The 15,393-nt window shown below is 55.5% G+C and overlaps 1 protein-coding gene across 1 annotated transcript in view; it reads right to left on the bottom strand.

The window, feature by feature from the left end:
- ANKRD11 (ankyrin repeat domain 11) overlaps positions 1 to 15,393 on the bottom strand; it is a 144,633-nt gene that overhangs the window by 33,996 nt on the left and 95,244 nt on the right. Inside the window, 1 exon segment of the mRNA XM_017871409.1 lies at positions 5,973 to 6,118. Coding sequence (XP_017726898.1) covers positions 5,973 to 6,059 — 87 coding nt within the window. The 5' untranslated portion in view covers positions 6,060 to 6,118.

Raw genomic sequence — 15,393 nt, 5'->3', positions numbered from 1 at the left:
TACGCTCATTGATTCTTGCAGCTTTTGGACAGACGTCTTGGGCTTTCCTCACTAGATGTCTCTGAGTAAAGACAGTGTTCCTCTTTCCTCTCCAGCCTGACTTCCGTGTAGTTGACCGCGCTGCCTGGAGCCTGCGGGACGATGCTGATGGCAGTGGAGATGGCCAGTGTTTGTCTGTTCTCAATTTTAGGTGGAAAGAATTCAGTCTCTGACGTTAAATATGATGTCAGTTGCAGGTTCTCACAGATGCTCTGTATCAGGTTGAGGAAATTCCCCTCTATTCCTAGTTTGTGCAATTTTTAAAAAAAAACAATGAGTGTGTTGACTTTTGTCAAATGTTTTTGCTGCCTTAGTTGGTGTGATCACAGGGTTTTCTTTTTTCCGTCTAATAACAGAACAACTCAAACTGACTGATATGGGAGGTTCAACCTTGAGTTCTTGGAATCAACCCTGCTTGGTTGGTCATGGTACATGATTCATTTTATTTTATAAACTGATGAACTCAATTTGCTAAAATTCTTTCTAAAATGTTTATGTCTGTGTTCGTGAGGCCACTGGTCTGTGGTCTTCTTATCCTGCCGTGTCTTTGTCTGGCCTTGGCATCAGGGTAGTACTGACACAGCAACTGCCCATCTAGATACAAAACAGGAACCTCTATGCTCACCTCACACCACACACACAATATAACTAGAAATGGACCATAGACCTACATCTAAGAACTAAAACTATACAACGTACAGAACACAGGAAAAACTTCTGTGACCTTCATTTGCCAAAGATAGGATTTTAAGAGAGAGCATGAGTTCTAGAAGAAAAAATTAAATAGAGTGGACTTCTGTCTTGGGAGTTGGGCAAGAGTGAAGACATGGGGGCTGCTCAGAGCACCCTATGCACCACTGCCTAGGGACAGAGCCAAGGGGATTTCCTTGGCTTTTTCTTCTTCAAGTGGGAAGTGTTTGCTTTATTCTAATAATGACAATCAGGAACACAGGGAAGGGCTTCCACTTCCTTCTTTTTCCCCGACACAGACTCTCACTCCATCAGAGTGAGACAGTGAGACAGGCTGGAGTGCAGTGATGAGATCTCAGCTCACTGCAGCCTCTGCCTCCCTGATTCAAGCAGTCCTCCTGCCTCAGCCTCCTGAGTAGCTGGGATTACAGGCATGCACCACCACGCCCAGGTAATTTTTGTATTTTTAGTAGAGGTGGGGTTTTGCCATGTTGGCCAGGCTAGTCTCGAACTCCCGACCTTGGGTGATGAGGGTGCCTTGGCCTCCAAAGTGCTGGGATGACAGGTGTGAGCCACCACACCCGGCCAAGAACTCCCACTTCTTAAAGGTGATGTGAGAACCTGAGGAGCTCGGTGTTCACAGCACCAGGTGAGCCTCAGTGCAGACAGCATGTGGCAGAGCAGAGAACACAGAGAATGCAAATTTAAATTTGCTGCTTCAGAGCTAAACCTCCGGTGGGAGGAGATGAGGACGGCGTGTTCTACAGAGAGGAGTAAGGCAGGGGAGGGCGGGGCGGAGGCAGCGTGCAGGCGTGTGAACCGGGTGGTGGGGGAAGCCCAACTGTCAGGTGAGCAGAAATGGCAGGAGCTGGCCAGCCACAGGCCCTGTGCTCTGAGCCCTAGGACTGGGAAGAGAAGCGGACCCAAGTCCAGCAAGCCTGACAAGTCTGGCTTTCTCTGTGATGCTGCTCTATGTCCTTTACTGCCTTAGTGAAACGATGGACAGAAACCACCCTCTCCAGGCACCCACGCGGGCCCACAGCGGCCTCAGGGCTGTCTGAGCCCAGCTTCACCCTCTTGTGTTCTCACCATCAGACACGGCCTCCTGCTGCTCCCAAAGCATGAGGGTGAGTTCTGGGCTCTGTTCTGAGTACAGACCCCATCCCAGACCTGCTCGTGAAGCCACAGCCTGAGGTGGGACATGCCGAGGCCTGGCCATGCGCTTCCCAGCTTCTCAGCTAAGGTCACTCTGGAATACTTATCTTGGGGGACATAGCTCACAGCTCCCCACTTGCGGTGCTGACAAAGCTACCTTTGGGAAGGGGCCTCAGACCAGATGTGAGTCTGTAACTGGCACAGACTGGGGGTGTTTCTGCTGAGACTCGCTGGAGGGCCCACATGCTCAGCCTCCATGCCTGTGGGCGCCACCTCCAGCTTCTCGGCCTCAGCACAGCTTGCTGGGTCTGAGCGGGGCTGTGAATGTGGGTTCCTAACAAGCTCCAGCCGCTCAGGTGACTCTGCTGGTCGGAGGACACACTTTGAGAACCAGCGAGTGGAGCTCAGGGGGCTGTGAGGCCGTCTGTGCTCCGAGTGGCGTGCCCAGAGCTCAGTGAGACGGGGTGACTGTGCCATGGGGCTGGGGATGACACTGTTCTCTGTGGCCCCGGACACCTTTGGATCAGAACACACTCAACGATGCAGCCACCTGATGGTTCCTCCTGAGGCAGCTCGGTGGCTCTGGGATTCCATGGTAGGCAGTGGTGAGAAACTGTCTCCAGGAGGGGCCCTTTCTCTGCCACTGTGCTCACTGGTGCAGCCAAAGGGACACGCACAAGCTGTCAGGTCAGCACGGCATCAGGATGTACTGCAGAGTCATGGGCTCCGTTTCCATCTTCCAAGTGTATGTCACTGAGATCACGATTCTTTTGGAAAAATCTAAAAATATATTGTTTTTGATAACATAAAACTGTATCTGGAGAAAAGGGAGTTTATGGTAGAAAACTGAGCAGAAACCATTTCAGCCTGTACCAGGAGAAGGCAGGTCAGACGTGTGCACCTGAGTTCTGGCACGCTGAGATCACTTCCTCCCTAAGGAACACAGCCTCTTCTAATAGCAGCTGCAACCAGGAGTGCGTCTTCCCAGGCATTCTATTTCAAGCTACTGTTCAAGCTAAGAAAGCTCCACTAGGCCTGAGAGCTCCCTACTCCCTGCAATGCATTTACAATTTGTCTGCCTGCAGGAGGAAAATGCCTCACTTTACTGTGAGTAGCTGGAAACAAACCAACAAACAAAACAGGACAGGCTGGTTGTGGCAGTTCACGCCTGTGATGCCGAAGCTGAAGGGTCACTTGAGCTCAGAAGTTTGAGACCAGCCTGGGCAACATGGTGAGACCTCGTCTCTACAAAACAATACAAAAATTAGCAGGGTGTGCTGGTATGCTCCTGCCGTCCCCGCTACAAGGCAGGCTGAAGTAGGAGGACTGCTTTGAGCGTGGGGCGGTGGGGCAGGGTGGAGGGGTGTGGAGGGATGCAGGAGTTGCAGTGAGCTGAGACTGTACCACTGCACTCCAGCCTGGGTGACAGAGCCAGACCCTGTCAACCACCCCTCCCAACACACACACACACACACACACTCTCGAACCCAGAACACAGCTACCTTACTGGAAAAGCCCAGAGTGAAATCCACACATCCCTCACAGCACATGTGTGAACAGAACTCCCATTGACAACATCAGGACCAGTTTATCAAGTCTCTCTTCTCCTTAAGCAAGAGAACAACTCGAAGCAGCTGAGAGCAGGCGCCTGCAAATCACGACACCCTGCCTCGTGCGCCAACACGACCTGCTCTCTGTGGCTCTCCGGGCCTTTCTCGTCTCACGCTACCCTGCCTGGACGGCCTTCCCTGCAAGTCCACTGACGAAGGGCTCCACCATGCCCAGCCTGCTGGTGTGTCCAGCGGCTCAGAGAACCACCTCCTCAATCAGCATTTCTGAGACCTGAGCCAGGAGAGCTCCCTCCTCCCTCCACTGCTTGTTCATCTTCACCGGCCCAGGTACAGAGAAGAACGGGAGTGACAGTCGCCACCTCACCATCAACGCCAGGGCCAGGCTCTCCTTTCCCCACACGCCTTCTGCATCCTACCCAGGCCACCACTACCGCCCTGACCCTAAAGCCTGCGGGCACGGAGCTGGGGTCCTCTAGGAAGCGCGGGCCTGGTTCACTCAGTGGTCCCTTCACACAGCCACTCCAAACTCCAGCGTCAGACCCTCGAGGGCACAACCCAAACATCTCTGTTCACAGAGCACAACCCAGGTGCAGAAGCCAAGAAATCCTTTCACAGACATTCTGAGGTCCCGGGAACTCCACCCGCATCACCCATGTGAACATGACAGGGTTCTGATCCAAACACACGGTTCACGCCTCCACACACTCGGGGTGAAACCACACCACCCACCACCTCTTTGGGAGACAGTGCTCACTGGAGGCATGGAGCTGACACCGAAGCTTAGTGGTAGTGGCAGGAGCTCAGGAGGACGGCGGCGAGGCCTGGGCTGTGCGCACAGTACTCTGCACCTTGCAGAGCTGGGCTGCTCCCCGTGAATGCTGAGTCCCAGGACCCAACCCCACAAGATGAGGAAGAGAAGGCCAGGATGGCAACATAAAGCTATCCCAACGCTCTGAGCACTTAAGCCACAGAAGAGCAGGAACCACCAGGAAGCGTGATCTGCCCTTGTGCCTTTCTGCCTCACCGCTGAAGGTGCACATCGGCACCCTGACACCCACCTCCTCAGGAGCTCAGCAGGACACGCCCATCCCAACTGCCAAACCTAGACTTTCCACAGGCTTCACTGACAGGTGCGTCCCCGCGTGTGAGCTCGGCAGTGTGGTGCTGACCAAGCACTGGCTTCAGCTCATCCTTCACTGCTGGCCGCAAGCCATGGGACCCACCCAGCCCTGCACACAGCACCAGAGCTCGGGACTCAGCGAGTGGGAGCAGACGCCTGGACACTGCCCAGACATCAAGGGTCTCAGAGCTGCTGTCGTTCAGCACCTGCACGTCCGTGTTCACAACATGCTTCACAGTTCACCAAAAAGAAGTGAACTGAATCGCCACCATGTTGTTGCAGAGAGGAAGGCGGCCTTGCTGGTTATGTTCCCACGTGGAATCCCTGCTGAGCTCACACCAAACCCACAATGTGACCCGAGAGGCCGCAGCACAGCAGCACAGGAAGCAGCGAGAGGCCTCACAGGCCTGGGGACCAGAAGGCAGCCCAGAGCAACCGGCAACCAGGAACACAGTGAGGGGACCCTGCCCACCAGGGACCACCGAGGGTCAGACAGGTTACAGATGAGCAGCCTGCCACACAGGCCAGGCAGTCAGGAGCAAGGAGGCACGAGGATCAAAGGACGACAGCGGCAGGATGGCAGGAGTTGACACGCATCCTGCACAGCACGGCCCTGCCTCACCATTCACTCCACCAGACACTCCTGTGCCTGCTGCAGAGACAGGAAGCTGACTCAGGAGACACCTGACTTGTTGACAGTCACAAAGATAACACATGGCAAAGACTGAACTTGAACCCCGATCTGTCCAAGTTCACATTCGCTGGGCACACCCCAGAACTCGGCGTCTTCCCCCACACTGCAGGACAGGAAGTCTGCACTTCCTAACACCTCAGAACCCAGCAGCACCCGCCAATACTGCAGGACAGGAAGCTTGTACCCCAGGAAACTGCATCACCCCCCACACTGGAAGGCAGGAAGTCTGCACCCCAGGAATCAGCATTAAGCGCATACGAATAAAATGCAGGGGTTTAGATTTACATCCCGCTTTCCTACTCATGTTTGGAATAAACCACAGTTGGAAGTAACATGCCCCAGCAGTGCTTGCGGTCAGGATACCTGAATGCCTGACAGGCCTAACGGAAGCCAGGACAGAAATCCTGGATTTCTGGGGGTAGAACGTGCAGCCACATTGAGGCTCAGGCCAATTTCTGTACATAAAGCTATTATTTAACACTTGACTTTGGTCCCCAGATAACAAATACAAAAAAGCAAGGCCACTTTTGGAAAGATCACTCCTCACCACCCTCTACACTCCTGCCTGCAGACAGAGGCACAAAGAAAGGGCCGGAGGGCGGAGAACAGGCCACGCCCGGGCAGCACCCCGTTCCCGCCTCATCCCCATGTGGGTGGGTGAGCGTACAGGGGTGGCGGGCACAGGGGTGGGGGGCGGCGTTACCTTTTTCCCAGTCTGCTTCTCCACCATGTCGCTGCTGAGGGGAAGCTCTTCCTGCTGTGGTGCTTTAGGGCACCCGCCCTTGGGCATCGTCCTGCTCCTCACCCGATCTTCATTTACACGGCCGGCCCTTCGTCATCAACCGTCTGCTGCAAAAGAGAAGACACACAAGTCACTGAACGCAGAGGCGGCACCAACTCATCCACTCTTACACAGACTCAGCGACTGGTCAAGGCAGGCAGCTGTTCTGATCAGGGCTGGGGCCAGGCCCAGGCCCAGGCAGCAACTCCTCAGGATGCGCCTCCCATGAAGGGGTCACCAGCAACAGGAATGGCAGCTTTGAGCAGGAAGGAGAACAGAGAAGGGTCAAGCACTTCGTGGGGGCAGAAAGGGACACACAGTCCAGGGTGTGGCTATGTTCTGGGTGGCAGTCAGCAGCACCTGGATCCTGGGTCCCACCTGGTACAGAATGCACCCAAAACGGTCAGGCGCCACAAGGCAGTCCCTTCCCCACAGCACAGGCAAGCTCACGACACGCAGTGCAGTACCCAGCCCTCAGGTCTGGCAGGTCACGTCCACAGCCTCAGCCTCACAGTCCACTCACCACCTGGGAAGGAGCTCCTGTCCCCACCAGGCCTGTGCTTTCTGCACACCCAGTTCCTAACTTGGTGGGCCAGGGGTGTCTCTGAGGGAGTCCCGGCAGCTCCGAGGTCCCAACTCCTCGCCCATGAAAGCAGATGCCCCCCTGGGCCTCAGGCTCCAGCTCCTGGATTTCCCAGGAAATCTGAGGACACATACTGTATAAATCATGTTTTATTTGTATTTATTAATCATGCTTTATTTTAGGAAATTTTGGCATCTTAAGAAGTTTCTGGCCAGGAAGAGACTGCCCCTCTCAGGACTGGCAAATTCGTAGACAGTCAAGGGCTCCCATGCAACCCAATCACCTTCTTACCCAACTCCACACCCAGGCCAAGCCCTGCCTGAAACCCTGAAACCAGCGCAGAGCCAGGTAAAGGAAACTAGAAAGCACGCCTACAGCACAAAGCCTGCAAGAACTTTCCAAAGTAGCCAGCCACTCCCAAACTACTCGCTCTGCCCCGTCCCACTCTTCCTGCAGAAAACCCAACAGGCAGTCGGGGGAGGCCTTCCCCGAGCCCCTGCTTCCCACTCCTGGCCCCCGTGGTTGAGGCGACCCCTCTACGACACGCAGTGCCAGTGCACTCCCTCCTTCCCAGCCTCATCCTGGTCTCTTCTGTGGCGGCACCAACTTCACCACGCCACACCTGGCACAGACCCTCTTAGAGCACGGGCCTCCTCCCTGCCTGCAGGCCTTCTAGGTTTGTTCACCATCACAGTCAGGCCTCCCAGGTGCACTCACAAGAGGAATGGGGGACATACCTATGCCCCCATGCCCAAAGCCACTGTCCTCCCGTCATGTCCTCGCCACATGTCAGTTAGAAAACATCTCATACAAACTGAACTGTGTACACGTCTCCGCTCTTTTCGCCACATTAGCACCTCTGTGCAAGACCATGCTGAGAGAAGTAGCTTCCGCAACTCGCTTCCCCTGTATTCACCCATCTCACTCATGCACTAAAGCCACTCGTGTGGCTTTTAAAACACGACGTGCAGACCTAACTGTGAGCCGCAGCTCCACTCCGAGCCTCTCCCACCTCCACCCTGTCAGCTAAAGGTTAGGCCGTGTGCCACCTGCCCCTGGACGCAGGCTTGGGCGAGACCACAAGATGCTTCTCCTCCAACACCATCTCACGACCTGCTTTGTCTTTCCAAAATAAATGATAAAATCCCACAAAGTGCTGTCTTGGTATTTAACTGGCACAAGAACACATCTAAAGTTATTCTGGAGAGAGGGACAGGTCGCGTCAACGTATTCACTGCCTGTCGCCTCCACCTGCAGTGCAGGTGAGCAGGTGTTTCCATCCATCATCCCTGATGGCTGAGGCCAGAGCTATTTTCTCCCTCTACCTGAACCTCTGAATTTTACATTCTCTTCCAGTTTTCCACCACAAAACTGGAATGTCTCCGCCTGGAGAACTGGCATCTCAGCACCTGACTCAGGGAAGGCTGTTCAAACGTACGGCTGTCTAGAAGCTCCGTGGTAATGTTTAGAAGTTTAAGGGTTATCAGGAAGTAACGTTTTAAAAAATCCAGACTGTCTGCTCTCATGATGGAAAAATGGGGCCTTCACCATGGTAGAGTCCACTGTCCTGATCCCAAATGTGAGTCTGTGGCCCATGGACACGCTCAACAGCTCTGGTGTGGTCAGGAAACAGACCCCACGTCCTGTGGACGGCGTCTGGGCCCACACTGCGGAGGCTTACCACTTCACTCCTGAAACACCCCATTCTCTCCATGTCCCTAGCTTGGTGCTATGCCCAGGCACCTTCCCTGATGGACCCGGGATCTGCGAGTCCACTCAGGAGGTAAAGGAAGTGGGTGGCACCCACCAGCAGAATACTTTTCACGGCCTGCATCACTGTGAACACTCCAGGGGCTCGGGAGTGTTGTCCCAGGTGGACGCTGTGCTTTCTGGAGATTTCTCCCGCCACCTGCATGACGACAGCTAAGACCATCCAGGTTGCTGCCCTTCCAGGACCCTCATGCCCGCCTGGCCTTGGCTACATGTTACCGATGGCAACGATGTGCTTGAGGCCCTGAAACCCCAGCCCCCGCCCTCCATGAACCACCACCCTCATCACAGTCATCGAGATGGCGACAGCTGAGATGTGCTGCTGAAGCATCTGGGTGGAAGTGGATGAAGCTGGCTCGGATGTAGCTGCCATCTAGCCCATCCTACACCTCCCAGGACCCGTCTGCAGGCACCAGGCGTGCAGCACGCGGCCCACTCTAGAGTCTTTGTCAATGGGAGACCAGATGAGGACAGAGACTCCAGCTGCTTTTGTTCTCTTCCAAAACTTGCCATCCCAGTCCTCCCGGAAGTTGCCCTGGTGATGCCTCTGGCACCTCTGGCCCCCACACCGCCCTGTGTTCCCTCCACCGGGCTCAGGGCTGGTCAGCCTCGCCCCTTGCCATGAAATGGCAGCCAGGGGATGCACGGCACTCAGGAGTCAGGACCACAGGCTCTGCTGACTCGTGGGCGTTGTCCGAAGGTGGGGGCTGTGGCAACGCCCCCGGGCCTCCCTGGCAGAGCTGTCACATAAAGCAGTCGGAGAAGCTGAGAGTCCCCTCTTTACACAGTTCCGCTGCTGCCCGGGCCTGGCCCCTGTGCCTTCTCATCACGATGCCGCACAGCTGACCACACAGCAGGAGCCACCAGGTCTCACTCCCGGGAGAGATTCTTCCCTGGAAGGTGACTTGGCTGTCCCTGCCTAGACGCATTTTAAGTGCAGCCTAAATCTCCCTCATTTCCAAGTTATCAGGCAAAGTCTATTTTAAACTCATGACCCTTGAGTCAGCAGGAGACTGAAACACACCTCGGGGCACTGGGGCTGACTCACGCCCTGTGGTGAGCAGCAAGGGCCCGGCTCGCAGGAAGGGAAATGCAGAGCCGCTGCTGAAGGGGCCGGCCAGCACCCGGCCCTGACCAGCTCCAGGCCACGCATTCCCTGTTACTTCACCTCCTGACAGCAACAGTCCCGGCTTTGTGGACTGCCAGGGTCACCGAGAGTCCAGGGTGGCAGGAGTCCCCCACACGAGCCACCGGCACACTCCCTGAGGCAGAAGCCACGGCGCCAATGCTGTGGGCTCAGGGAACTTGCCGATTACCTGGCAGCCCCGCGTCTGTGCCAAAATAAAGACACAACTCAGCCCAGCAGAGTGGACAGTGTCTGGGGCCAGCTCTGGGATCCAGGGCCAGTGATGCTGGGCACAGCCATCCTTGCCCTGTCCTCTCCACACTGCGGGAGGCCCTGCGGCCCAGAGGGGCTCTGCCTCCCCTGCAGTGGGGCTCAAAAGACAATCCTTACACAGACATGACAGGAACAACGATGCCCTGCTCCTCCCTGAAGGTGGCTTCGAGAGCACTCAGGGGTGAGAGATGCTGTCAAGACCGGCCCAGGGAAAGCACAGGGCAGGTTTCCTAGCACCCACCATGCACCAGCAAGCACAGAGTCTTCGCCTAAACCATCCAGGCACCGCGCCCTCCCCCTCCGCACCCACAGGAGCCCAACTGCCACTCCCTCCACTCCACAAGAGATGCAGCGAGCACCAAAGAGCCCTCCTCCAGGACCAAGCCTGACACAGAAGGGGTTACACTGACTACTGCAAGGTCAGTTTAGCAAAACCCCAGGAATTTCAGCCTATCTGGTCTCTTCAGCTGACAAGTGAAGAGCAGGCACTGGTGGGGAATCCGGAGCTGCCTCTCCTGGGCTTCTAAGATTGGAGCTGGACCAGGACAACCCTGAGACACCTGTGCGGCGGGCAGGATTCCTGTAGGGCCAGGTGTGGCGCAGGAGCTGCGGGGAGGAGGCTGTGGGGAGGAAGCTGCGGGGCGGGGTGGGGAGCGGGGAGCTGTGGGGCAGGGGCTGCCCAGGAGCACTCCTTGCCAGAGGCCTTGGCATCACCAGGGAGTCCGTGGACCATGGAGATTCACAGGTCCTCTCGGGCCTTCTGAACCCAAACCTGCACTTTAATCATGTTCTGTTCTGCACACTAACATCTGAGAAGGACTGTACCAGAAAAAACTTGTAATGACACAACTCATTCTGAAAACTCACAGAAAAAAAAAGACTTCTTTGGGTTTGCACTGCCCCTTCAGTAAAGGGATGGAATGTGAGTAGAGCTGCCCCTGTACAACCGGGCTCTGGGTCTGTGCTATGCGGGTTCACTTACACCATATTTTCTTCCACCCCTGCCTCTCCTGAGACCGCAAGACCCATCTCTCCTCTTCCTCTTCAGCCTCCTCAATGTGAAAACGAGGACGACGAAAGCCATTTGTGGAGACCTGCTGCTGCTGCGCAAGGCTTAAGTCTATTTTCTCCTCGTGATCTTAGTCTTTTCGTGTCTCTAGCTTGCTTTACCCTAACGGTAAGAGTAGAACACACGTAACATACAAAATGTGCATGACTGGCTTTATGTGGTCAGGAAGGCTCTGGTCAACAGAAGGCTGTTGGTTGAGTTTGGGGAAAGTTAAAAGTTATACACTTTTCAACTTTTCAACTGCACAGGAGGCTGGCGCTCTCAATCCCTGTGTTGTTCAAGGGTTCGCTGTAATTTGTATTAAAATACCAAGCCCCCTTCCACCTGGGTAAGTCTCTCTCCCTGAACAGATGTGACATTACCGTCCAAAGACTCCCAGAGAGAAAGAGAACACTTCAAATTCAGATTTGACTTCCACAGTATATTGATAGAACAGGGCTTACGTACGTCCTGGGCAAATGCTCCTCTCCTTATGTAAGTGAACAACTCCACCAACCACTAGCTTGTGTAATGACCAAACGTTTACGTATCAAATGGTGCCCAAAGCCCCTGAGAAGGGATGTGATTCAGCTCCTCCCCTCACGCAGGCACGTGGCCTCGGAGGCCCAGGAGGAGGAAGACGGGGAAGTCAGCAGCCGGGGAAGTCAGCAGCTGGGGAAAAAGGGGAGGGAAGCCCTTCAAAGGAAGCTCTCCAAGAACCTTCAATCCCAGCTCCAATTCCAAAGACAGGAGCACACTTGTGATTGAGAGGATCAAACACCAAAGGCCTGTTTGCCTTGAGGGGATACTGGGGAGGATGGGACAAGGGGAGTGAGGACCAGCTGGAAGCAGCAGCCCTGTGTAGCACTGTGGCTTGCTCCCACCTTGGCCCTGGGCACAACCCTGCATGGTGATGAGGCCTGGCCTGCCTGCAGCACACGGCCATGCTCCAGATACCTTATCTTTATCTGAAGAGTTCTTTTGCTTGTTCGTTTGAGGCAAGGTCTGGCTGTGTTGCCCAGGCTGGAGTACAACGGTGTGATCACAGCTCACTGCAGCCTCCTCCTCCTGGGCTCAAGCTATCCTCCCACCTGAGCCTCCCAAGTAGCTGGGAGTACAGGCCCATGGCACCATGCCTGGCTAATGTTTGTATTTTCTGTGCAGCTGGCTTTCGCCATGCTTCCCAGGCTGGTGTCTGTCCCAGGCTGGTGTCTGAAGGATGCTTTACAGCAACCCCTGCCTTTTCTGGCTGAGCCCTGCGGGCTGTCGTGCCCTCTATGGAAAGGGAGGAGCACGTTCTCCAGCGGCTGCGTCAGGAGTGGTGCCCTGTGCACACCTCAGAGGGAGAGAAGACGCCAACCGACTGAGCGGAGGAAAAAGAAAAAAACGAGAAAAGGAAAAAGAGCTGCACACCTTGCGGGCCTACTGTGTGCAAAGCCCTTGAGTGACACACCCCATGGCCCACAGCACTGTGGCCAGCCTGGGTGTGGAAGAGAAGCACCACTGGCCTCTCACCTCTCACCATCTCAGTGGGCAAGGGGAGAGCAGCTGAGGGCAGGGGCTGAGCCGAGGGCAGGGGGGCAGAGCCGAGGGCAGCGGGGCAGAGCCGAGGGCAGCGGGGCAGAGCCGAGGGCAGTGGGGCAGAGCCGAGGGCAGGGGCTGAGCCGAGGGCAGGGGCAGAGCCGAGGGCAGGGGGGCTGAGCCGAGGATGGTGGGAGGGGCAGAGCCCAGGGCAGGGGCAGAACTGTGGGCAGGGGCTGAGCCAAGGGACAGAGGCCCTCCCAGGCACCGCCTGACAGTCCACATCAGCGTCTCTGTCTCTGTCCAGCCTCCACACATCCCTGCACGTTCTGAAGAGCCCTCCCCGAGAGTCCAACTCTCTCCCTCCTCCTCAGGGCCACATCAACTGTGGGGTTCCAGCTATGACTTTGTGGGAAGGGCTCCTAACATGGGTGTCCTCCCTCTCACCCCATAAGCCACACTGGCCAAGGCCAGGGGGGTACCACAAACCACGGGGTAGAATCTCTTTGCTATGGTCTGAATGTTTGTGTCAGCCCCCTCACACACCCCAAAATTCACAGGTTCAAACCAAACCCCCAGTGCGCCCGGCTAATTTTATATTTTGGTAGAGACGGGGTTTCACCATGTTGGCCAGGATGGTCTCCGTCTCTTGACCTCATGATCTGCCCACCTCAGCCTCCCAAAGTGCTCCCCACCCTCTGTGCTCCAAGGCACACAGGCTCTCTACTGCAGCCCTGTTTTCCACTTATATTTTCTGTTATCACAGGGTGGGCAGCAGCACCGAGAGGGCGTTCAGCATCTCTGGCCTCTGCTTTGGCCCCTCACACACATGCTTGGTCGCTAGGCTGTGGAACATAACAGAGGCCCCTTGCTCCAGAAACAAGGACCACCCGACAGGAGCGTGGACACAGGAGGTGGGGCGACGTGGTGCCTCACAGAAGAGAAAAGGCCAGGAGGGCGGCAAGTGGGCACAAAGTTCTCAGCTTTGCTAAGTCATCAAGAAAACGCAAACTTGGCCGGGCGCGGTGGCTCAAGCCTGTAATCCCAGCACTTTGGGAGGCCGAGACAGGCGGATCACGAAGTCAGGAGATCGAGACCATCCTGGCTAACACGGTGAAACCCCATCTCTACTAAAAATACAAAAAAAATTAGCCGGGCGTGGTGGCGGGTGGCTGTAGTCCCAGCTACTCAGGAGGCTGAGGCAGGAGAATGGCGTGAACCCGGGAGGCGGAGCTTGCAGTGAGCTGAGATCCGGCCACTGCACTCCAGCCTGGGCAACAGAGCGAGACTCCGTCTCAAAAAAAAAAAAAAAGAAAGAAAACGCAAACTAAAACCAAGGTAAGTGTGAGGGTTACTACTGAGTGTCAACTTGACTGGACTGAAGGATGCGAGGTGCTGTTCCTGGGAGCGTCTTGAGGGAGCTGCCAAAGGAGATTCACAATGGAGTCAGCGGACGGGGAGAGGCAGAGCCCCCTCCATCTGGGTGGGCACCATCTCATCAGCTGCCAGCACAGCTAGAGTAAAGCAGGCAGAGGAACGCGGAAGGACTGGATTGGCTGAGTCTTCCAGCCTCCATCTTTCTTCCATGCTGGATACTTCCTGCCCCCGAACATCAGACTCCAAGTGCTTCAGCTTTTGGGCTCTAGGGCCTACACCAGTGGTTTCCCAGGGGCTCTCAGGCCTTCAGCCACAGACTGAAGGGTGTGGCTGTTGCTTCCCTACTTTTGAGGTTTTGGGACTCGGACCAGCTTCCAGGCTCCTCAGCTTGCAGACGGCCTATTGTGGGACTTCACCTCGTGATCGGTGAGTCAATACTCCCAATAAACTCCCCTCCATGTATACATCTATCCTATTAGTGCTGTCCCTCTAGAGAACCCTGACTCACACACTCAAGTACTGGCGAAGAGGTGGAGCAAAGCAAACTGGTCCATTCTCATCAGGGCCAACTCACGCATCTGGAAATCTCTACTCACAATGAACACAAGTGTGCCCTATAGCCCAGCAATGCCATTCTGAACACACACGTCCAAAAGAAAGGCAGGCGCACACACGAGAGACACATGCAAAATGCTTCACAGCAGTGGGGTTTGCAGCGTGTCACTACGATGCGAGGATGGAACACTACACAGCAGAGGAAGCGAAAATACCACAACTTAAGTCAATCTCACAAATAATGTTGAAGAACCCTGTCTCTACGAAAAATTTAAAAACTAGCTGGGTGCTGTGGTGCACGCTGGCAGTCTCAGCTACCACGAAGGCTGAGGCAGGAGGATCACTTGAGCCCAGGAGGTCGAGGCTGCAGTGAGCCAAGATCATGCCACTATACTCCAGCCTGGGCATCGGAGCCAGACCCTCTCCCCTCTCCCCTGTCCCTCTCCTCTCTCTCTCTCTCTCTCTCTCTCTCTCTCTCTCACACACACACACACACACACACACACACACACACACATTCATAATGTTGGGGACAAAATACATGATACATTTACATAAATTTCTGAACATAGCAACTACAGTACTTAGGGATGCATACTTAGTAGACAAGACATCATCGAAGCATGGAAAACGGCTGCTTGGTGGATGGAATTGGAAGTGAGGGTGAAACGGGTTCTAAGTGAAGGCTGCAGAGGCATTTGCTTTGTCGTGTGCTGAGCTGTCCATGCAGACTGTGTGGACGTGTGGGTGTTGTGCTGCGTTTCAGCTGAAGCAGTGTTGCAGAAGGTGACAGACACAAAGGCCACAGTATGTCCCTGCAAGGCCTCAGCGGTGTCCCTGACCTTTCGCTGCAGGACCTGCTCTTCTCAGGGGCCCTGGCCTCGTAGAGGAAGGAGGCCCCGTTGCCCTGCCAGGCCCTACTGGGACCCTCAGGGGCACGCGCATGATGGGGCAGCTTGAGGCTTCCCACCATGCCAGGCCTAGTCATGCCCGACACACGCTGCAGGGCACCCACTGCAGAGTGCAACAGGGAGCCTGGAGCCTGCCAAGGAGACACACACAGCTCTGTGAAGACGGAGGGGAAGAGGAG

This window comes from Rhinopithecus bieti, unplaced genomic scaffold, assembly GCF_001698545.2.
Source record: "Rhinopithecus bieti isolate Rb0 unplaced genomic scaffold, ASM169854v2 scaffold_1037, whole genome shotgun sequence".
In the NCBI taxonomy this organism is placed as follows: domain Eukaryota; kingdom Metazoa; phylum Chordata; class Mammalia; order Primates; family Cercopithecidae; genus Rhinopithecus; species Rhinopithecus bieti.
This window is presented reverse-complemented; position numbering and strand designations above follow the sequence as displayed.